This window comes from Monomorium pharaonis, chromosome 4 (genome assembly GCF_013373865.1).
Source record: "Monomorium pharaonis isolate MP-MQ-018 chromosome 4, ASM1337386v2, whole genome shotgun sequence".
In the NCBI taxonomy this organism is placed as follows: Eukaryota; Metazoa; Arthropoda; class Insecta; order Hymenoptera; family Formicidae; genus Monomorium; species Monomorium pharaonis.
Window position 1 is genome coordinate 28,211,802 of NC_050470.1, and position 24,205 is coordinate 28,236,006.

At 27.3% G+C, this 24,205-nt stretch overlaps 2 protein-coding genes across 8 annotated transcripts; one reads left to right on the forward strand and one right to left on the reverse strand.

Annotated features, from left to right (window-relative positions):
* The first annotated feature begins 52 nt into the window (after window positions 1-52).
* On the forward strand, window positions 53-13,101 carry LOC105834948. Of its 3 annotated transcripts, none has more exons than XR_004962942.1 (6): window positions 53-957; window positions 1,356-1,442; window positions 1,715-1,981; window positions 5,332-5,487; window positions 5,911-6,131; window positions 12,993-13,101. XR_004962942.1 is itself a non-coding variant. In XM_036285643.1 (5 exons), exons 1-5 carry the CDS (start codon window positions 891-893, stop codon window positions 6,057-6,059), a joined length of 726 nt encoding a protein of 241 aa, XP_036141536.1. In that variant the 5' UTR covers window positions 53-890; the 3' UTR covers window positions 6,060-6,216. The 3 variants fall into 3 exon arrangements, 1 of the variants encoding a protein (XP_036141536.1); XR_004962941.1 differs by lacking the exon at window positions 12,993-13,101 and adding an exon at window positions 6,237-6,375; XM_036285643.1 differs by lacking the exon at window positions 12,993-13,101 and having other exon boundaries at window positions 5,911-6,216.
* On the reverse strand, window positions 6,512-23,394 carry LOC105834947 (bumetanide-sensitive sodium-(potassium)-chloride cotransporter). 5 transcript variants are annotated; one of them, XM_012677822.3, is made up of 21 exons: window positions 23,079-23,394; window positions 18,959-19,034; window positions 18,075-18,215; window positions 17,578-17,638; window positions 14,565-14,826; window positions 13,729-13,982; window positions 13,458-13,572; window positions 12,991-13,316; window positions 12,150-12,381; window positions 11,926-12,047; window positions 11,212-11,411; window positions 10,879-11,026; window positions 10,543-10,784; window positions 10,243-10,460; window positions 9,840-9,951; window positions 9,309-9,415; window positions 9,067-9,181; window positions 8,327-8,475; window positions 8,133-8,244; window positions 7,370-7,533; window positions 6,512-7,182 (listed from the first exon to the last, which is right to left on the reverse strand). In XM_012677822.3, the coding sequence occupies exons 3-20, from the start codon at window positions 18,203-18,205 to the stop codon at window positions 7,398-7,400; spliced, it is 3,042 nt and encodes a 1,013-aa protein (XP_012533276.1). In that variant the 5' UTR covers window positions 18,206-18,215; window positions 18,959-19,034; window positions 23,079-23,394; the 3' UTR covers window positions 6,512-7,182; window positions 7,370-7,397. The 5 variants fall into 5 exon arrangements, with proteins under 5 accessions (XP_012533276.1, XP_012533273.1, XP_012533275.1 ...); XM_012677819.3 differs by lacking the exon at window positions 18,959-19,034 and having other exon boundaries at window positions 23,079-23,393; XM_012677821.3 differs by lacking the exons at window positions 18,959-19,034; window positions 23,079-23,394 and adding an exon at window positions 22,199-23,070.
* Window positions 23,395-24,205: the final 811 nt, after the last annotated feature.

Sequence of the window (24,205 nt, forward strand, 5' to 3'; positions counted from 1 at the left end):
ACCTTTTAATGATTTTTGCCAAGAAAACATAAATTGCTTTTGTATACAAAACGATTAAAATTTTGTATGTATTATAGACAATATTTGATTTTATAAACAAATTTTAAAATCATAATTTTTAATCATAAACGAAATATGACTTTTGATAATTATTATGATATTATTATAACATTTTGATATTGTTGTGATCTTGAATATATTCTGAAATATTAATTATTTAATTTGTTTTGTGTTTTATGTGTACAGCCGGTTACTAAAAGATTGCAATACTTATTTTTTAATGAGTTTTGAAGCGCAGCTTGTTCACCGAACAATTCTTACTTATGGATCTAATCAATTACATTCAACCGCTCCACAACAAAACTGCGTTTTAAAATTTACCGAAAAAAGTATTACAATCTTTTAATATTTGACTGTACGTAATAAAATATATTATAATAAATCCTTTGCAACAGATGTAAATACATTGAAAAGTTACGGTAATTAAGAAAACTTTTTTAAAAAATATTGTTAATCTTGATTTATGATTTTTTTACACTGAATTAATTTGATTCATATTTTAACTTGATGGAATTAAGATCCTTAGAGATCTGGCGAAAATAAAATACATTATTTAAATTTAATTCTAGCTTTTTATATTTTTTAGACACTTATATATATGCAAATTATATCCTTTTTTTAAGATTATTAAGAGATTAATTTATTCTTTGATTATAAAAACAGCAAAAATAATTTTTTTTAGATCTTCTATTATTAGTCAATCCTTGAAATCTTTCTATTTTATTATGCTGCTCAGAAAACCTGAGAGCATTTATGCATATATTATTTATATATAAAACTTAGAAGTCCTAATCCAGTTGAAATGTTTGCTGAGTTTCTGAACGATCAACATGTTATTTTATTCGCTTAGTGTATTTAGCATCACAATGTTTGGATTATCTTTAGCCAAGGAACTTTGTAAGTTTTTTAATTATTTTTGTTTTATTTTCTAAAATAATGTTATTACATATTTACGTCTAAAAATGTATCATTTATTTTATTTATATACAAAACCAATTACAAATTTTATTATTTAAAAAAAGCACGTACGCAGCGTGGCTCATTTTTTAATACTTTGTTTTAATTATTTATTTACTAAAAAAGTATAATATTAAAAAAAATAAACAAGAATTTTCTTTTTATGTTTAGAATATATTGTTCACGTAATTTATGTGTGGATCTAATTATTTTTGCACTTGTCAATACAGATTTCTTAAATTATATACTTTTTTAATCAAAATAATTTGTGTATGTATTTAAGCTAAGTTAAGCCCCTTAATGCTAATCTGTTTTATTTTATTTGTATTTCTACTTAGCTACAACTACCTGCAAACGAAATTTAGCTGATTATTCTGTCTGTTTAAAACATTCATTGGAAGAAGTATGGCCACTATTTCTTACAGGTAATTTTATTAAAAATTTATAAGTTTTTATAATTTCTGTATCTTTTAAATAAAATATATGTGTTACTCACAATTATGTCATTGCGCCGTATCAAAAATAGGATAATGTTAATTATAATAATATTAACCAATATTAAATAAACTTAAATAATAAACAAATTTTCATAAATTTGTAAATTGTTTGGGTTTTATTTAAAGCAAACTGAAAAAGGATTAAAATATTTTTTACTATTTTAAAATATGGATGCCAATATTAGCTTAGTTACTTTTAGGAATTCCAGAATTTGAGTTTCCGTCTTTGGATCCATTATTATATGAACATGGTAACGCTGCATTTAATTCAGGAGAAATAAATGCAAATATTTTTTTATTAAACACTTCTGGTTTTGGTTTATCAAAAGCTCAATTTTTTGATGTCAGGACACACTTTCTTAATGACGTTTTTCGTTTGGAAATTGATGGTTTTGTACCTGAGCTAGTCTTAAAAGGATCTGTAAAATTAAATGGTACTCTGAGTGTATTCAGAGTTGCTAGTGAAGGTAATACATTTTACGTGATGATATATTTTATTCTACCTGTGCATAAGCAAAGATATATTATTTATTTAGTTAAATATAATCTCTATATATATTTATCGTGCCTAAAAATTAATTATATATATTATATATATCGAGTTGTTAGTTTTCTCTACAAAGACTTACTAAGATATGATTTGTTACAAGTTTGTTATTAGTCAATTCTGATAATTATAGTTTTATAAATTGAACAAGAGAGGGCACACACATACTTACATACATACATATAAATATATGTGTTTTTATATTATAATAATATAAATCTATGTCTTTGTAATTTAAAATTATAATGTCTATAAACTTATTAAGGATTATAAATTACTAATTAACTTTTGAAATAATTAATTAATAATAAAATATGATTACGCAAAAAAATATTACGCAATAGTTAATGCATATTATAACATTTAATAAAGAAGAAGGTAACAGCACGGCTTCTATTTACATTTTGAGTAATAATTTTATTAATAATAAACATTTTAAATTGAATATTTAAGGTTACATTTATTAATGTGTATTATTTAATCAATTATAAACTTAAAATTATAAAATATTTATTATTCTGGATGTTATTTATAAAAATTTGACGACAATACATAATAGTTCGGAAAAAAACAGAAATGGTAATACGACCTCAGCGTTTTTATAAAATTTTAAATATTGATTAAAAAACACTATTTATATTACACAATTATATATTTATTTAGAATAAAAAAATAATGCAGAATATATTTAAATATATGTATATACAAAACCGCACATAAATTGCAGTATTAAAAATGTATAATACATGTAATGTGAACTATAAATTAATAGTATAATTACAATAAACTTATTTAATAAGTTCTTTGACATAAAAACTTTTAAGAAAAGACCATATTAGGCTTGTTAAAGTCTTAGCATGTTTAAGAGGCAGCATGTTACATTTGAAACATTTTATGCCATATATTATCTTTGCATAATCTGAAATGCAGTCGAAAAAAGAATATTATGTTAATATTAAAAATAATAAAAAGAGTATTTAAGTGTACATTTATTTCTATAATAATACACCTATGGATCATTCTAGCATTTTGCCATACAACTTTAGTCGATGGTATATAATATTTAGTTTACAGTATCCTGATCTCATTAAATTTTTGTATAAATAACCGTGTGGAAATTCATCTAGGCATGCCCTATTTAATATTGGCCCCATACGGGCGTTACTTGGACATCCAAAATAAAGGCTTTTCGGACTGAAACTTATTCAAGGCCTATTCAGGACCTATTTAGGATATTTGAACTTGGGCTTGCCTGAATTGGGCCTGGTTTAAATTTACAACTTTTTACAAGACTCACAGTTAGGTTTACCCGGTTACAGCCCGTATCGGACCTAGTTTGAATTAAATGTTTGCTTCAAAACAGTTATATTTAGGTTTGCCTAGTTATAGCTTTTTTTCTCAATTCTTATATTTTAATTATTTTAATATATTAATTGTATTAGACTTAAATAGTTCAAAGTAACCGTTTTCCATGTCTGATAGACTGAAGTAATTAGCTAATACATTATTTATAAAATCTATTATTTTATTGAGTATATTAAACAAAAATTTAACTCGGAAAAAGTTGGGAATTATTGTGTAAACAATGAAAGAAAATGAAAATTTTTGTTTTTTAGCAATAAAAAAAAATTTATTACTGTTAGCAAAAAACAAAAAATATAAGCTTATAGGTATTAAAAATATCTATTAAATGAGCCGTCGAACGTTCCAATTGGTTTATTTTTTAAGGAGAAAAAAATTAAAAACTGCTAAAATTTATCTTTTTTTAAATTGTTAATAAATAATTAATAACTAATGGACAAGTGATGGCAAATTCTTGTAATAAGGCTTAAATAGTAGCGGTTACTATTCTCTAAAAGTCTTGAAAATTTTAGCCCAAAATATTCATAACTTTTGACAAAAAGCTATTTTTCATTTAATTATTTTTTAATTATTTAATTTTTAATTAATATTGTTTACACAACTTTTTCCAAGTTGAATTTTTGTTTAATATGTTTGTATGATTTTTCCGAATAAGAATCTGCAATAAAAGTGCCTCTTACAATTTTTTTTCGAAAAAGTCTAATTTTAATTTTAATGTACTAATAAGTATATATAGACAATAACAAGTACCCGATATCAATAAGTCAATTGGCTCAGTAGATAGAGTACAAGTTTTGTAATCCTAAGGTCCCGGGTTCAAAACTACCAACGCCACGTTTTTAATTATTTTATGAATAATTTTATAAATAAATATAAAATTACTTATAAGATAAATAAAATTAATGAAATAAATAAAATAAAATAAAATAAAATAAAATAAAATAAAATAAAATAAAATAAAATAAAATAAAATAAAATAAAATAAATAAAATAAAATACTAAATAAAATAAACTAAATAACATAATTAAAATTAAAATTAAAATTAAAATTAAAATTAAAATTAAAATTAAAATTAAAATTAAAATTAAAATTAAATTACAATTAAAATTAAAAATTAAAATTAAAATTAAAATTAAAATTAAAATTAAAATTAAAATTAAAATTAAAATTAAATTAAACTTAAAATTAAAAAATTAAAATTCCCCTTAAATTCCCCTTCCCTTAAATTAAAATTCCCTTAAATTAAAATAAAATTCCCCTTCCCCTTAAAATTCCCCTTCCCTTCCAATTCCCCTTCCCTTCCCCCTTCCCCTTCCCTTCCCCTTCACCTTCCCCTTTCCCCTTCCCCTTCCCCTTCCCAATTCCCTCCCCTTCCCCTTCCCCTTCCCCTTCCCCTTCAAATTCCCCTTAAAATCCCTTCCCCTTCCCCTTCCCCTTCCCCTTCCCCTTCCCCTTCCCCTTCCCCTTCCCCTTCCCCTTACCCTTCCCCTTCCCCTTCCCCTTCCAAATTCCCCTTCCCCTTAAATTACCCTTCCCCTTCCCTTCCCTCCAAATAGATAGGCGTCCTAATTACTTGGGCCTCAATAAAAGTAAGGAAACCTAACTTGGCTCTGATTACAACCTAGGTAGAATTTCCACACCGGTACATTAAAATTTTTGTTAAAAATGTTTCGAAAAGAAATGTTACATACAGAACATATTTGAAATTGTTATTAAAATTTTGTATTTAATTGTAATATCGCATCTTAACTACAACGGCTAACTCTCATTAGCCATATTATTCTATTAATAATTATTGCTCTATAATTTGGTTATTTGAAAAATATGATTTTTAAGATTATAAATTATTATTTTGTTAGATAATATTTAATGAATATATTATTCCACACTTAATTATATTTTAACAGGTTTTTTTAATGTAACTGCTTATGATGTTAGAGGAACATGGAATATAATAGGTCATGTAGTAAACGATACATGGAATGTAGAACATTTTCGTACACTTCCATTAATTAAAAAATTTAAAGTGCATTTTGATACTGTGAAAGGCAACAAAGAAATTAGTAAGTAATTAAAAAATTAGTATAATTAATATTTACCTAAATAGAAAAAATTTTTTATATATTGTTTGAAGGTACTAGAAATTTTCCATTTTTTTTATATTTTCTATTATACTCTGACATTCTAAAATTGCCCGTCCAAAGAATTGTTACTAAATCTTGAAATATAGCTCTACAACATATACTATTCCTGCATATAATGAATTTTAAAAAGAGAATTTTTTTTAAACTTGTGAAATTCTGATTACGTCAAGTGTATTTAACGCACTCGATTATAATTTCATGTATTATTAATGGTACATTGACGCTTCTGATTACCTGTTGTAACTCTGTGATTGGCGACGAACTAGTGGGTTTGCGATTCATTACATTACAGACTGTTTTTCTATTTTAATCATACTGTTATATGTTAATATTTATTTTCAGATGATCTTGTTACAGCTTTTGTAAATGAATTTTGGCCGTCATTAATTCGAGTGATGTTGCCACCAATGTCTCAGGCATGGGATCCATGGTTGACTGGGATTATTAATAAGTTTTTCTCGAAAGTTTCTTTCTCAAAATTATTTCCATAAAATTTACATTATACATAGAAGTTAAAAATTACTACCAGATTCAATGTGACAATTACTCACGATAAACTTAAGGTAAAAACCGATAATTATTCATATATTAATTTTGATAAAATATATTGTTTATAATAGTTTTAAAAAATAAAATGTATTGTTAATATCTTTGTATTTTTGTTTAAGGATGTTCCTATTCCAGCCTAAATAAAATGTATTTAATTTTTGAAAAATATAATTAAAATTGTACATATCAGAAAAAAGTAAATTTGCGTACAAAAATTTGGCGCATCTAGGTTACATTAAACAAGAAAAAGACTTTAAATTTACTTTATTTGTTCGTTATTTATTTGCTGTTTTCATAAATTTTTATAAAATCTAAAATGTAAAATTAATGCTTTTTTACATAAAATGCATCACGTGCGTTTGTATTAAAGCAAAATGAGAAAAACTAACTGGAATTCTTTTCAAATAATTTTAATAATATCTACAATCTTAATTAGATACATTATACATTGTTATACAGAAACATTATTAAATTTTTTAACTTAATAAAAAATAGCCGAATTATTTACAGTACTAGCACTAATACATATTTCTAATCCAAACACTCTCATTCAATCGTAAGGAAACATTTCCAGAAAATATTATGTTCTTATTTTCTTCATGCTTTATTCTTCTCAGTTTCTTATCCTCGTTATTTCACTGTTGTTTTTCTCAACCGTTCCTTTTTTTTAATTTTAGTTTTTTCTATCAAAGTATTCTATTTTTTTTCTACTAAAAATGAATTACTGGCATATTTCACACTTTATTGACAAACTAGTATTTCTTTGAATTGGAGAATGTTTTCACTGTTTGTTGCTCGATCCAGAAATAAAATTCTGCCGAAAGATTTTTCATCTATCTTTTCATCGTCAACATACTTTTCACACTTAAGAAACTCAAACTATATTTGCACAAGTTCAAGAATCTTATTGAATCATAAATAGAATTCTAGTAAAGTTCTTCATTGTACTCGTCATTTTCAAGTTTAGCAACTTTCTCAGTTGGCTATCTCTGGTTTCGTTTATTTCTTCATTCTGGCATAGATACAAGTCCACTTTCAAATTTGACGAAAATGGGCGGGAAATATCTACAATAATAAAAACTGTTTTTATATAATTGCGAGCAAAAATCTTTAATCATCTAAAAAAAAAGAGAACAAAATTATACACCAAAGATTATATTTCTTCGAAAAAGAGACATTTTGAATAATGAAGCAACGAATTAAAAATTAATTTTTCAAACAAATTTGTTTAATTGTTATCGTCAAGACATACCATTCATAGCTAGACAATATTCGGTGGACTACGAATAAAATGATAATACAGATGTGTGGTTTCCACGAACTAAAATTGTGGGTGGCATACCCCTCGTAAGTGTCTCCAACCAGGCCATGTATAATGGCGCTGAAACTGCCCCTTTTCTTGGCATTGGTAAAGACCTATAATTAAAAGTATTTTTGAAAAATTACGAATAATAATATTTAAAAATTAATGTAAATTATATTGCAAGAAATTAATGCAAGAAGAGTTATCTATCTATATAAGTACCGGGAGTCTGTATGTCCGGATGTTCCGGAAGTAGTATTTAATGTTAGAGCAAGGAATTATATATCAAACAAATATAATTCATAATGAATAATTATTAACAACAATAAATTGAACATTAGATCGATATGTAATTAATACAATCACATGAGAAGAAAACATTTCTCGATCAAAGCGAACCTTGATATTTCATAAAATTTTAGTTATTAAATAAATTTTTAGTTCTATGTAATTGCAGATGCAAACTTAAAATTTTACTTAAATTTTAATTACATACTGAAGCTAGAATTAATATTTTAAATTAATTGTTAATTTCACTACTATGAAGCATTTTAATAAATATAAAAAAAGATTTTTGCAAAAAACTTTATATAGTCAAGGTACGAAATATTATCCCAGCCAGAAATTATTATACATAAACAGACATCAAAATATATATTTAAGTTTTGTAATAAAAATGACTATAATACTTATTATATCGTATTATACATACATAACTACCAAGGTGGATTGACTTGAGTTTTCCAGTAATAATTCTCGCAGTCGTAATTGTCGATGCGTTTTATCTCGTAAAGTCTGAAGCTCGTTATCAGTAATATAACATTCTAAAATTAATAATTATTCTCATTGAATACTAAATACATTGGAGATAATATCGTTAAAACAAAATTTATCCCAACAGCTTACCACCATTTTCGGAAGAATCGTTTATTCGAAAATCAGATATTAATTTGTCAAAGAAAGTCCGTGTTTCCTGTTTTAGTTCGACGCCAATGTCATCTACTATCTTTAAACTACTGTAGTTAATTCGTGCCTTGTTCATTATCTCGACCATTCTGCAGGATTAATTAATAATATAATCTTATATTAAGATACCCCATTTATACTTTCGTATAATTGTTACTTCAAAATAACTTTCTCGAATACACTATCCGACACAATTTGTTTTAGATTAGGAATCAGACTAGCGCACATTGAACTCTATTCGGAATAAATTCTAAAATTATTAAACTTTTTCTAGATTTCTTTTCTAGTTTTCTATTACATTTTCTAAAGAAAACAGTGTATTCAGATTATAATTTATTCCGAACAGTTTTGTAATGTGTGTTTAGATGATTCTTATAAATTGTTTATCAATAAAAGCATCTGCAAATAAAATTGCTATATACTATTAATATTTTTTTTACCTATTTAAACTTAAAAATACAAAAAAGTAATTTTTAGCATCTTTAAGTCTAATTTTTTAATAAATACAAATGAATAATCTGTTCACGGATTATTCTATTGCATTTATTTTTAACAACAAAGTCTATAAGACTCATTTTTTCATTCAGTGTCGGATAGTGTATCAGCGTTTATTTATTATAAAGCACATATGTTATTATAGTACTTATTATAGTATTTTATTATTTTAATTATTTACTTACTCTTTTTCTTGGGCGCTGATATCATGTTTATGATTGGTCAAAGCAAATATTCTCATCTTGCAGTGCTTCCAATTTGAGCGTGTGCTGATTATATACGGTAAGAGAATTGTCAAACCTGTCAAATAATTATTTCTGCCACTTACAAATGAGTCGGAAATTCCAGCAAACTTTATACGGATGATTGAGGTAAGTCTATATCAAATTAGACATACCCCAATCATCCGCTTATTTTTATGAGTTACCTCCATCATCATATAGCCACCACACGTCAATTGTTCCTTTTTTGTGCTTCTTTTGGAAAACTGTCACATTTTCTGGTATAGCAGCCATACCACCATTTCGTCTCTCGCTAAAATCATTGATAATCAATTAATACCAAATCAATTTAAATAATGTCTTTTGCGTTAAATTTTCAGCATTTCAGTCAAAATTTTATTGAAAAAAATTTATATCAAAATTGTGAAATAAATTTTTTTATTTGAAGTATAATTTGCAGTACACATATAATCAAGAAAATATTAAATGTATAAAATTTAAAATATAACAAAGCTTTAATATTAAATTTAATTTAAAATTAACAGAAAAACTTAAATTGTTAGTTGAGATTAACTAATGTAATAAGAACACAATTTACATGTTAATTAACAAAATATTTGAGATTATAAATTAGAAACAAACAAATTTTTTTAACGCAAGATTAAATTTTTGTAGAGTTACTAACAAAGAAAACTTTTAACAACTCTATAAAAAATGTGTTTTATTATTTTACTTACAGCAGCTTATCAACAACATGTCTTTTCTTTTGTTTTAAATTTTCTTGAGCTTTCCAATTTACAGTTGCATATCCGATTACAGGTGTCGTATCGGGTGTAATAAATTGAGTACCTATAAAATAATATAAAATTGAAATACAAGAAGCACAATTATTATATTGAAAAACTATATTGATTACACATTTTAGTTGCATCTCCATAGTTTATTTATGATAGAGCTAATTTCTATTTAACAAGTTGCTTAAAACATATTTGCAAAGAATAAATTAATTATTTGTTTTGTCGTTTAAAAATTTATACACCTTTTTAAATACTTAGAAAATAATAATAAACTGCACATATTAACATGCTTAAAAAGGGACTATATTATTTCTTTTAATTTTAATTTTACGTCGATTTTTACCCATTGTTGGCACACTTTGTACTCTAGGAATCTGCGTGCTCATAGATAGATTGCTATCAGCGTGCATTAAAGTGTTTCCCGCCAAATTATAACTACTCTGCGCGAGAACTCCATGATCATCATCTCCGTTTATGTCTTCTCCATTAATGACGTTGGAGCAATCCAGACCTTCGGCAATTCTTAAGATTGCTACAGCCAATTTGTTATCAAAAGCATTGCTAGAGAAAAAAAGCGGCATAATAAATTTTTATTTGCTATTATTAATTTTTAATTAATTCAGCAGCAGATTACTCAACTTACTGAAGAGTATTAAAATATTCTTGCAGGTCTGTATGATTACATGTCGACCAATGAGTCTTATAACCCATAAGGACTACATTAGGAGCTAACTTGCCAATTCCAGTAGCCTGCATCAGCGCAGCAGCACCTCGTTCTAAACTCAAGTCATCCACCAAATGGTAAAATGATTTAATACGTTGCTGTTGCAGCCAGAAGTAACCATTATTTAGACGTACGGAGCGTAGTCGATACGATAGCCGTGTCTGAAATTATGTTTAAAATTTAATGTCACAATTTTACAACCACTAATAACAAGCAATAAAGTTACGAAATTGTTTGATTAAATCGAGGTAATACCGAAAAGACTTCGCCAGCAATCAGCAACGAATTATTCTTTGTGATGAGATTCGCTAAATGTATCAATGCGGGTCTTGCAGCAGGCGGACCCGTTAGTGCCAAAATTTTAGGAGCGTAATTCTTCACATGATCGTCAATAGAATTCAACCTAAAAGTTATTGCACATTGAAAACTTTACATTAAAATATAACCTCTCTCTTTAAATTAAAAAACAGATAAAAATAGATCTTTAGTTAATTTTTAACTAAATGATTTGTAATTTCAAGCAAAAAATTTGATCAAAAAGAATTCATTCAAATACAAACAGAAAAATCTTTTTTGTTTTAATAATACCTGTAGACAATGGAAATTGCAGTCTTAAAAGTTTGCGCCTGTGTGCTGCTACCCCAATTCACATCTGGTTTACGGTAAACTACTATTAAATATAGCGCGAAGATGATAACGAAGGTAACAAGTGAAGTCACCCAATCAATGAGGAACATAATCGCCACGCAAAGAATAAAACCAAGCAAAGACAGCCAAGTATTGTAATACTGTAAAAAGAAGAAATTTATAACACCAATAATTACATTCTATCCTGGTTGTAAAGACGTTTAAAAAACCTAATTTTTTTCTTCCAAAATTATGTAATTCTCAACAGATATCATTAGTTTTTTTATAAGAATATAATACTAGGCAGTATTAAATTGACTAGTAATTATTACTTATTTTGAATATAAAAAGTATTGACAGCAGTACTTTTAATATATTAAAAATAAGTATTAATTACTGGCCAATTTACCGCCCAGTATTACATTTTTATAAAGAAGACAATTTTGTAAAGAAGACAAGTGAGGAATAAAGCAATAAAACATAAGAATCAGTGTAATTTAAAAATTTCTTATTTTTTAACTATAATAAGTTTCTTTGAACATGTGAAATGTTATACACCCAAGATTGCAGTAAAAGATTCTAATAATATCAAGTGATATGGAATATTTAGCGTCTCTAAAAAGCATCGATTTCTAGATTTTTTATTATTTAATTAGATAAATTTTTAAATTTTACTTTAAAAGTAGGCCGCCATCCAAGGGGTCGAATCAATGCTGCATGAAAAGTGCAGAAGTTGATTAAAGCGTACGACGCTAAATAGAAATTTGAGATGAGTGGCGCGACTGCGTTGAGATCAGCTGAAAGAGAAACAATTAACAGTGTCTAGGAAACAAAATTGATGATAATAGAAATTCAATATCTTTTAATAAGTTCGTAATATTTCGAGACAGACACTTTACCAATTAAAAGGAAGAGAGCCGCAACGCCAAGTGTAAGAACGTATCCTCGATAAGGTTCTCCGGATTTTCCGTATCCCTTGCTAAAATAAATCAATCCAGGATAAATTCGATCTTGACCCAAAGCCTGAATGAGTCTTGGCACTGACAATAAATTTGTCAGCGCCGTCGATAAAGTAGCTGCGAAACAGCCTGCGTAAATTAATGGACCCCACAATGACATTAATTGCATGACCTAAAAACAATAATTATTTTGTATAAAATTATTTGATTGCCAATAATCGACTATTAAATAAAAAAATTTAATTATTTTTACAATTCTCTTTCTTCACTTTCTTTCTTTCTTGGCAATTTAAAAAATAATATTTTTAACATTTAAACAATTTAATTATTTATACAGAAATATTTAAACATTAAATTTATTTTGCAGTTAATAGATATAAGACTGTAAAAATTATTTTGTTTGCAAAATTAGATAGCTTCAGTTAGCTCTATCTTATATTACATATTTTTGTAAAAACAAAGTAATTATTTGAGAAACGCAATGTGTCGTAAATTTTATTATCTGTTCATGCTTTAAAGCTACCTAGATAGCAAGCTAATGTTATTTGCCGTAATTTTGGCGTTAAAATATCATTTTCATATATTGCCCATATATTTTGATACAAACTGGACTTTTTGTGAATAAATTAAGATTAATAATAAATTTAAGACTTTTATTGTAAAAATACTCAAAATATTTTATCTTTGAAAAATGCACTTTTTGATTCTAAAGTTATTGTTTGAGAGAGTTTCAAAATTTCAAAACGTACCATATCTTTATATACTTATTGTAAATACTTACAGAGTAGCTATTGTGCAGTCCGTACGTGCAGTTAATCTGAGGAATGCAGTGCACAACAGTGTTGTTGACGAAACCACCTGCGTCTCTAACAGCTGCGGCACCAGCAAAAAAGACGAAAGTTACATAACTAAACATGGAGATTAACAGAGCGAGAAGGGTTCCCATAGGTATGCTGCTTGATGGATCCTTCAGGTCACCGGATATATTAGCGCCCGCTTGAATCCCGGTAACCGATGGAAAGAAGATGGCAAACACCGAGAAAAAACTTTGATTGTTTTTCTCAGAAAATCGATAGTCTGGTTTTAGATTATTCATAAATACTTGCTCTATAAATATAAAAAAATTCTTAATTAATAAAACAATCTTTATAATAGATCTGTTTTATGTAATTCGTGTATCATATATATTTATTGTACTCATTATATTATTATTATTATCGTTTTATTAGTTCCAACTTCATTACTCACCAGAGAATCCTACGAAACCTTTTGCTTTCTGTTCTTCAGTTTGTGGTCCAATGATAGTGCCAATTAAAAAATCAAAGATCGCACCTACGATGACAGCTATAAGGAAGTTTTGTGCCTGATGAAAAGAAGAGTACGTTAATAACAAATAAAAAAACATTTTATTTTGTCATTATATTTTTTAATCAAATTGTCATTTTTACGTATTAAAAAAATTTAATATAAAGTATAAATTTTTCAGGATAAACAAGATAATTCTAAACAGATCTAATACCTTTGATTCCCATTCCATGCCGACCGCACAGATAAGAATCATAACGACGAGCGCTATTGTACCAACGATTCTAACGTCATTCACGCTATTATCTATGATCTTTAAATGGTGTGTCTTTAATAAGTCATTCAGAGAATCACAGAAACCGATCGTGTTCATAGAAGCCGCTACAGCGTTTGCAAATGCAAATACGATGCCAACCGATGCACCAAATTCGGGCCCAAGAGAGCGAGATATGATAAAATATATTCCACCTGTAGATCACAATTAATTTTATTTTATTTCTAGTCGGCAAAAGTCTTCTTACAAGAATAGAAAATAATCTGACGACTGTTAGAATTATTTGAAAAATTGGATTTAAAATATGAAAACTTTGCAGATTATTATTATCTAAGTGTAAAAGTATCCATGAATTAAAGTAGAATTTATTTAAAATTAATTAAAACAGGATTTTGCGACATATTTACACTGGAAAAACAATTTATTACATTTATGGCTATAAATTTGTTAAATCAGTGAAGTTCTTGGTTGTTTTTACAAATCTTTTTTTTTCTATATTTTATTAGGGTTTTTGATTAATAATTTTAACTCAGATATTCATTACTATTTTGAATTGTAATGATAATTTATTTAATAAATAAAAAATGCGGCAATATAAGAGAATTATAATCATGATTTCTTTAAAACAGATTGTCCTAGATATTGGATAAATAATTCTCTGATTTTTTAGTTCAAGGAAAATCCCCGAGAGTGCCTAACGACACCATCGAGCGGTGGTGTGCACGACGCCACTCCTTCAGAAAAAAAGAATTACAGAATGCGTTACCGTAACACACCTCCCTTTACTTCCCCATTAGTGCTAATTGCGCTGAGGCTAAGCGTTGTAATGACGCAGACGACCGCCGATATTCCAATAATGGCGATGCTTTCTAGAATGCCAGCTTGTGCGACTACCCACGAGAGTCGCAGAAACAGCATAACGCCCCATATGTTCAGCAGACATGGGATAAGAACACCTTGGATCCATCCTAATTTTATTCCGTGACCCTGCTGTCCGACGACGCTCCCGACCTGTCCGGTCTCGACAGCGTTGCTGTCCTGGAATAGTATTTATTTAGAGGCTCAGTTCTGCATTGCTTGTGCAATTCAATATCGATGACGAATTCTGTCATACACAGTGTCGCAAATTACATAATTAGTCTCAATTTCAACAATATGATAATCTGTCCATGGCTATATATAATTACTGTAATAACGAATTATATAAATTTATATAATTTACGTATTGTATGTTAATTTGACTAAATTTTTCAATTTAATTAAATTTGTTTAATTCAAATATTTATGTATTTTAGTCAAATATATAAAGATTTGATTTAAAATTTAAATATTATATATATTTAAGTTAAATGAATAAATAGTTGAACTAAAGAAATTTATTCAAGTTGAAAAATTTAGTCAAATTAACAACATTTTTTTCTCAGTTTATTTTGACAATAGGTCTAATTCTTAAAACTTTATTGATTGTAAATTATTTAAAAATTTTGAACGTGCTGTTTAAATATTTTTGTTATGAACTGCGTAAATAAAATAAAATAAATATTGTTTATAATACGTATAATTAAATGTTAATGAAAATCGCGATCTAATTTTTTAATTTTATATCTAAAAGTGTCAATATCAGATTTTGAATAAATTGACTTTGCTTAAAATTTTCCTACATTTCATATTTATATGTAAATTTTTAAATACATTTTTTAATACTTTAAAATACTGAACTCTGATCTGTTGGACTTGAAACGTAATCATGAATTAAATCTGGAAATAATATCACAAATTAAATTTATTGTTTTAATAATGATGCTAATAAGTATCTATCAAGATAAGATATTTTTTACAATAAATCTTTTACAGTGTTTTAAAATGCTTATTAGCATCATTATTAAATTAATACTCAATTTCATTTGTAATATTATTTCCAGCTTCAGTTCATGATCGAGTTTCAAATCCGACAGTAATCAGTACGCAGTTTTATAAAACTTATTTAAAATTTACATATAGATATTAAATTCTAAGATTAAAAATTAATTTTATTATTACTTGTTTTAACAAATATAATCATTTATTCATCTAAAATATTTAAAAATTTTTAGTGACTGATATGAAAAACACTCTGTACATGTGTCTTAAACCAATGTTAAAATTTTGTCATAAATATTTACACCATTTAAGAACAAGGACATATTATGTAATAACTTAAGTGATAGTGATAGAGTAATAACTTAAGTAATCACTAAAAAAATGTAACCGACAATTGCAAATTTTTATGAACTCTCTCATTTGTTTAAGATAATAATAGAATGCATGTAGAATGTTATCGCGATGTCTATATGTAGCTAATATAATTTAATTTTTTATTTTATTTTAAATATAAATTTTATATTATATACATTTATAAAAATCTTTTTATTTTAATATATTTTTTTGTTTTATTTTAATTTAACTGCTTTTTAATTATATATAATTAATACCAAATTTAAATCTTTTCTACTTTTTTCAAATTGTTAATTTTTTTGTTCAATAACTATAATTATTTAATAAATTCTATTATATTACATTTATTAAACAATTATAGTTACTGAACAAAAAAAATAAAAAATTCGAAAAAAGTAGAAAAGGTTTAAATTTGATATTAACTATATATAAGTAAAAAACAGTTAAATTAAAATAAAACAAAAAATATATTAAAATAAAAAGATTTTTATAAATGTATATAATATACAGTTTATATTTAAAATAAAATAGAGAAACTCAAATTAGTTATAATATTGCAATAATCAATAGAGATATAGCAAGATAATTAAATTAAAATTCTGTTTTATTAGCAAATCTGCTAATATCAATTTAAATTGCACATAAGTATTTTTACAAGCATGCTTGTATAAGTTTGTTGGAACAACTAGATGACAAAACTCTAGTTAGCGCAAATACGTACACAAACTTTTATTAAACAAGTATATAAATATATAAAGTATTGAATTTGTGTAGCCGGGTTAAGAATTCTACATTTACTTGGTTTTTCTTCCAATCTCACTGAACGGATGTTTACTGCTGCGTAAACTTAATAAACTAGTTTCCCCTTGCTTAGTTTTGTTACCCCCTATGACTTCGATCGTCTTTGAAATAGAAAAAAAATCACAAGGTGAAGCAATTCTTTTACCATCCACGCGAAAATATCAAACACTTATGTTATATTCTATGTAATAATATACTTATTTAAAAATTATAACTTTAAATCACCTTATCTAATTGTGATTAAGACTTTACATTTTAACATTTTATTAAGTTTTAATATTTTAGATAAAAAGACGAAATATGTATATAATATGTATCAAAACATGTATATAAGTTTAAAATTTTATTATAGATAAATGATTAATTAATTCTATATTTATTAGTTTAATTATTATACTTAATAGAAAAGTTACTAAATCTTTGTTTATAAATATTAATTTTAATCTTTTACATGCTTTTTATATTTTTAAAAATATATTAATAAATAACAGATAGTATACAAATATTAAAAATTTTTTAAATTTTATTTTTCTTAACAAAATTTAAAAATTTTGTTACTTTGCTATTTGGCATTGCTTTATATACATAGCTACTTCAGTTTTATTAATTTAAGTCTCTTAATGCATTATTTATATTTTGTATATATTTTGTATATAATTTTAATTTATATTTGATTTAGAAAAATTTCTCAGACTTTTTAACTCAACATTTTAAGTTTTTTTTATTCTATCATATATTTGTAATGAAACATAAATGTAATGTTACTTTCCTCACCTTTATGAGATTTCCTTCATGAAGAGTGCTTAGAGACGGTCTTTTTGCACGACGACTTAATCTATAAAAGAGATTGATATTAAGAATGGTATTATAACAATAAAACTATTATTTTAGCGGGCTAAATTCGCCGAATGGAATAAATTCTTTTTGATTAAATGTATAGAAAACGTTACTCACTTTTTCATACCGAGAATGTGAATGCAAAAAAAGATTAATGATTTTCCAATATTGCTTAAACGAAAACTATGAAAAACGTCGTTACGTTATCGCACCAATACGAATGAATGGGACAATAGATCCAAGAATGATAAATTTGATAGAAATTTTGTACCAATTAAAAATTTCCTTTTTTTTTCAAAACCAATTTTGTACGCAATAAAACATATAATATGACAATTAAGAATAATGTATATGTAATGTATATGTACTTTATATCAATTTGATATAAAGTATCAGTGTATACACTGAATTTTAATTAATTTGTAAAAGCTTACCTGTAGTGATCTAGTCGTGGAACTACGTCCCATAATCCGCCCATACTTAGAGACATTGAAGGTCTCTTATTAATTTGAGGTAATTGTCCAACCATATCATCTTCCGTTTTGCCTTGAAAATGATTCTCCATCTTACTTTGCCTAAAAAAAGCAGTTTGTCAGCAACATTTTGTTATTTTTCGACTGTCTTTAGACATTACAAAAGTTATTATTCTCTTACGAATAGTTAAGTAATATAGTGTTTAAAAAAGACAATAAGTTACTCTGCTGATAGAAAATGACAGAAGTCAAAAATTAGTATTTTTGAGATAATAAAACGAGATTGATCCTAAAGACTGAAACTTATAACATAATTTTAAAAAATGCGTTATAATTAAATATTTAATCAAACAAGTGTGTTAAGTCGACACAACTGGCAGTATTTTATTGATTGTGTCGACTTAACACACTTGTTTGATTTATTTATCAATTCATTGACAAACTTGAAATTCATTTGGTGAAAATTTAATATAAAAAAATAAAATTCAAAATTTTTTTAATGTTCTATTAAAAAATTGCTAATTTTAAGATGTGTAAAATTCTATCAACAAAGCAAAATATATAATAACAAGTTATTTTTGTATATCCATACATTGTACGTCTAATTCTGTTGTATAATTGTTTTATTTAGCATGTAATGAAATATTTTCTTTAATAATTGCGGACGTTGCAATTTTCGGAAGACAACATATGATTCTGTATTGATTAGAAAGTCACCTAGAGTGATAACGAGAAATAAAAGCAATTAAGGCCACGCGTAGAAGTACTTCGCGGAAAATACAACGAATATTTGCGAGCAATGAGTCAGAGATGGATAAAATATCTGCGGTTTGTAGAGTTCTTACACTTTAATTAATGATACTAGTGACCGGTTATGCTCAGATAATTCACTTCCATGTCATCCGGAACTATCCAAAAGCACTAGACATAAGAGAAAATACTATCGGACAAATCTATGTTTAAAGATTGTCTCATGTTTGTGAACGAGTACATTCATACATCAGATGCGCAAAAAATATTATCACTCTTCATTCACTCTCTTCTTCCTACAGATTTATAAATAGTAATATGACTGCGTTTCGTGGCACGCAAATTTTCGAGTAATTATTTGGCTACTTTCCCAAAATGCAACTGTACGGTTCAACGTCTTGCAAGTTTGAAGATTTATTAGCAATTCAGTAAAGAAATTTATGAGTCATGTTTCTCAATTATCTGGGAAAATATATAATAATGTATAGGATTGGTTATAAAAACGTTAATTTTTGGTCACTTAAATTGATACAAGTGTTATTTTTATAAGTAAATTTATCTGCCTGATAATAAAAGAATTAATGCGGTCATGTAATGTGTTCTCAAAACTAAACCGGTTTTATCAATATCTTTTTTTCCTTCTCTCTCGGATCTTTTAAGATGTTTGCGCTCTTTATGAGTCTATTGTTTAATTTCAGTACACATCGAGATTTTTACGATAATTATAAGACGCGGAAATAAATTACGTTTAAATGGCTCTCGATACATAATCAAATACTTTTTATGAGGTCTAAGGGCTAATTTGATAAGAGAAGGGTTCTGACAGAATCTATCAAAGACATACTCTATGTTTGCAGATGTCAGATACGAAAGTCTCGATATCTACCTGATAGCGTGACGTAACATAATAAACAAATGTATAAAAATATCTCGATCAACAGAAAATGTTTTTTTAAGTTTAATAATTCTTAAAACTAGAAAAAGATAAGGAGTAAGTTAAGCTAAGATTAAATTTAATCTACATTGACCGAAATACAAGAATATTTCAAAAATATTTAGTCTTGTTTTGTAATTTTAGTTCGTAGTTCGAGTTTCAATGAAATAAAATTCCACGTATTTGAATTTATCAAAAGTCGATGTCAGGATATACGAATTTAACACCTTTGACAATTTTTTCCAGAAGATAATTTTTGTCGCTTTATATATAATATATGAAAAGGAATTAGTTTTTCATTAAATCTAAAATTGACATTAAATCCTAATAAAATTTTAATACAATTACTTTTTTACTAACGTTTTTTATAAGTTTTAAAATTAAATATTTTAATTAAATAAGAAGTTAAATTTTTTATGATAATGTTAAGGCCAACTTAAATTAAGCAGAAACTTTAAAAACTTATTTTTTACTTTCTTCAATACTTTTTTCAATATGTAATAATTATTTAATAGGTAATAATCAATATAGAGTCAAATAAAAAATTAATCAGTATAGAGTCGTATCAAAAATTAATATAGAGTGTAGGTAATAAGTAATTAAAAATCTGATATTATTTTGGATTATTTAAATTTATATCTTTAGCACAGAAAGCAGACGTATAACTCTTATGATTATATATTTTAATCGTTTTTTTTTTAACTTTTACTTTTAGTTTTAGTTTTAAATTAAAAATATAAAAATTGACAAGAGCACTATCATTTTTATTCAAGTTTGTAGCATGTAAAAAAATAAATTTAAATAATCTTGTATATCACATTTGTCAAACCACGTTTTGCAAGAAACAAATTGAAAGGAGACAGAAGAAAAAATTATTAAAAGAAGAAAGGAAGTTGATCGCAAAGCAAGACGAATGTAACTTTTCTGAGAAAGATCTCATATATATATATTGTCCTGTACGAATCCTTCTGATTCGATGCACTATAGTACATGATTACGGGTCAATGAAATGGAAAGCACAGTAATTAGAAATTGATGATGAGCGCCCGCGGCGCGATATGATTTATGTACATCGATTTATTACCTAAGCTTCCCCTTGCAAATACATTGCAAATACATAACATCCCATGATGTTAAAACAAATAAATCTATATAACGGTTTTCGGGGCGCGGTCTTTACTTTCTCGCAATTTTCATTGTCGATTTGTTTCGACAACGATGACACCGAGATGTCCACGATGTCCTTGAACGTGCCTCTCATTGATGGTCGCTCCCCTTATCAACTTGGCTCGGAGCAAGACTTCGATTTATCACGACTTACACGACAGGCGAATAGCGAACAGATAATCGATCAAAATAATACGTCAGTTTTGCATCCTTTCTCTGGATGATTAAATCAATCTATTTCAGAGATAATAGCTTTCGAACAATAATACGTTTTCAATAACGCGTGTTTGTGACATATTTCTCACTAATAAATTTTATTCAAATGCAATAAAAATATAAATTTTATTTCTTCTGCACAAACATTTTTTGTTTCGATTAAATTAATTAACTGTATAGTTTAAAAATGAGCAAAGTGAGATTGAACTGCACACATCACAATTTAAAAATGGTGCAGATTTTGAAAAGTTACATTCACATTGAATTAAGATAGTTTGCTCACCAATTTATATTTACATTTTTTTATAACTATTTTATTATTTATGTTTAAAAATTCAATCTCTATATGTAATAAAAAAATCACATGCCAATCACTTAAATATTTTTAATTATTAATATTTATATATTTTATAAAATATTGGTTAAAGAATGCAGATATCATAGATTAAAAAATCTTAGTCGAAGAAATTTTTTAATTAAAATTATAATCCAATTTTATATTTTGTATTAAAGAAGGCAAAATCGGAAACAAAGTCTGAAATATATTTTGATCATAAAGAAATGGTAATTATGTGCACATAGTTAGTAATACAAATTATAATAAAAAATTGCGTTACTGTTAAACGTCTTTGAACAAAAACTTGGATTTAAAAAAAATATAAATTTGTTATTTAAAACTTTATAAACACATCTGAATAAAATAAAGTATATGCAATTCAATGCATCTTGCAGAACTTAAAACTGTATTTAACACGTAATTCATATTTTGCACAGTAATTAAAACAGTATTTATTTCAATTGCGCGTTGTTTGAGATAAAAGAATCTGGAATTAAATCAACATATTTTTTTTTTTTTCAAAATAAATATACTTAAGCACAAAGTCCGAAAATAATCCACTTGTTGATCACCATAAGCTACAATCGATTATGAAATAATTATAAATACAATGATAAGACAAAAGTCGACGATAAAATCGCATTCTAATCACAGGAAAAAATTTCAATTCGAAATACTCACAATGCGAGATCTAGTTGGAAAAAGAATGGAAATCTGACAATCACCCGCGACTTATAACTCGCACTATTGCTGAAACGTATCGCGTGAGCCTGACACGAGATACTGAGAGCGTCGCGAAAACTTGAACCCCTCGTAGATCAAAACCCCTCGAGTACACCAGACATTAAGGAAAGAAGCATGCGTCGAACTTCCCTTTCCAGCGCGGACGCATGACACACACACGCAGACGCGCAGTTCCAAACGCGATGTTACACAATCCAACATTTAAACAGATTACGTATACGGAAGGCCGTCTAAAACTGTTCCAATTAACACGAAGATATACTAAATCCGAAGGGTTAATAGAACTCATGGTGCCGCATGCGTGTCCGCGAGGCATGCGAGAAAACGTGTGCGCATCGATTTTTTGAGTTGCGTGGGCGACTGCGTGCGCGGTTTCGTAAACCTCGGCGTGCTCGCGGCAGAGAACGAGGGTAAAAGCTGAGGAAGGAAAAGAGGATAAAAGAAATGCGCTTTCAAGAGAAACGTACTCGATTTTCAACGCGCTTCGTGGAATATCACAGGCAGAAATGCAGAGCATCCACGAGATGAGAAGGCGTGAAGGTCAGCGCGGTTTACTCGCATTTCGAAATCCTTTGACGCCTCTTAATGCGACAGAGTGGCGCGAAAAGAAGCATTCCGTGGATGCACGTATGTACATGAAACGGGCACACAGGGGGAAACTCAATGTGCAAGCAATGAGAATATAAAAGAAATTGTGTTATAAAACAAGAGCTGTCTCGGAAAGAAAGAGGAAACGTCAAACGTGATGAAGAAAGTTATTCCACAAACGTAAAAATAGCATAGCCGTGTGTTGAAAAAAAAAACAATACAACTTAACCTGATACTCGTCACTATTTTAAAAAATCACGTAAGAGACACTCAAAAGAGAGTTTCGATATCAATGGTGCCACTTTAATTTGCGGAAGTTTCCACTTCAGAAATTCGTCCGATGAACTTTTTACTGAAAACGTACGTGTGCGTGGCACAAATTTTATTTTACGAAAGCGCGTTTATTCGCGGAATGAAAGCACGACGAAATTCAGTTTAGTTTTCAATTATTATCGCGCGAGCCGTCGAAGAGGAGTGACCGTGCGATCGAATTCCGCGAGTGACTACTATCTTTTTCAGTGGTTCCGACATTTATATAGACGGCGAGGAAACTCGTCGAGGAACTGTCAATGCGACCGATGACGTTGAGTTAATGTTTACGTTGACGGCAAAATGTCTATACCGGCGGAGATACGTTACCGAACTCTATTACTTCGAAATTTATATACTGAAAAGAAGTGTGCAGAATAGATGCGCGAATAGATTATCTGGCAGTTCTTCTGTCGAGTTATTGTTTGCTATTGTTATTACTAATAAGCGCGGTGCTGGCGGAGATGATGCAATGTCGGTCTTTCTGCGCTGGAATTCTCTGAGCGCAGCCTTTGAAAACCATTTTACAGTTATGTTTTATTGCTGCCGAAGTATGAACTAAATCACCGAATGCGTTTACAAACTTCTAAAGAAAAACTTCTATGTCAACGGAGGTAAAAAATACAACATTTCTGGAAAGGCGACTTATCGATTCAAGTATCGTAATAATTTCTTATCAAGATAACGTTATGTTATTTATGTTGCTCTTATCATTTTTTTAACGGCAACATTATAGATAAATCATATTTACTATTGCGCATATATAACATATTCAATATGGTCCATCTATGTTCTTTATCATACAAAATCGTTTTAGAGTAAATACAATTTCAATAATAGATATTGTAATGCAAGATTTTAGAAAAAATGTAAATAGATCTTATTGGCTAGAATTATTTTTTCACTGAGTTAACCAACCAAAAATTTTAAGTTGAAAACTGAATGTGCAATTACATTATCATTATACTACAATTTAATTTTAATAAAATAATTTGTAAAATATTCTATTAAAATTAAATTGTAGTATAATGATAATGTAATTGCACA

Bases quoted from the DNA above. Each gene is read 5' to 3' on its own strand.
- LOC105834948 (XM_036285643.1), top strand. From the start codon at position 891: ATGTTATTTTATTCGCTTAGTGTATTTAGCATCACAATGTTTGGATTA. The intron at 958-1,355 runs GTAAGTTTTTTA...ATTTCTACTTAG, and splicing joins ATCTTTAGCCAAGGAACTTT to CTACAACTACCTGCAAACGA. The intron at 1,982-5,331 runs GTAATACATTTT...ATATTTTAACAG, and splicing joins ATTCAGAGTTGCTAGTGAAG to GTTTTTTTAATGTAACTGCT.
- LOC105834947 (XM_012677818.3), bottom strand. From the start codon at position 20,916: ATGTATTTGCAATGTATTTGCAAGGGGAAGCTTAG. The intron at 13,573-13,728 runs GTATTAGATCTG...TCTTTTCATCAG, and splicing joins GCATGGAATGGGAATCAAAG to GCACAAAACTTCCTTATAGC. The intron at 11,027-11,211 runs GTATTATTAAAA...AATAACTTTTAG, and splicing joins GCAATTTCCATTGTCTACAG to GTTGAATTCTATTGACGATC.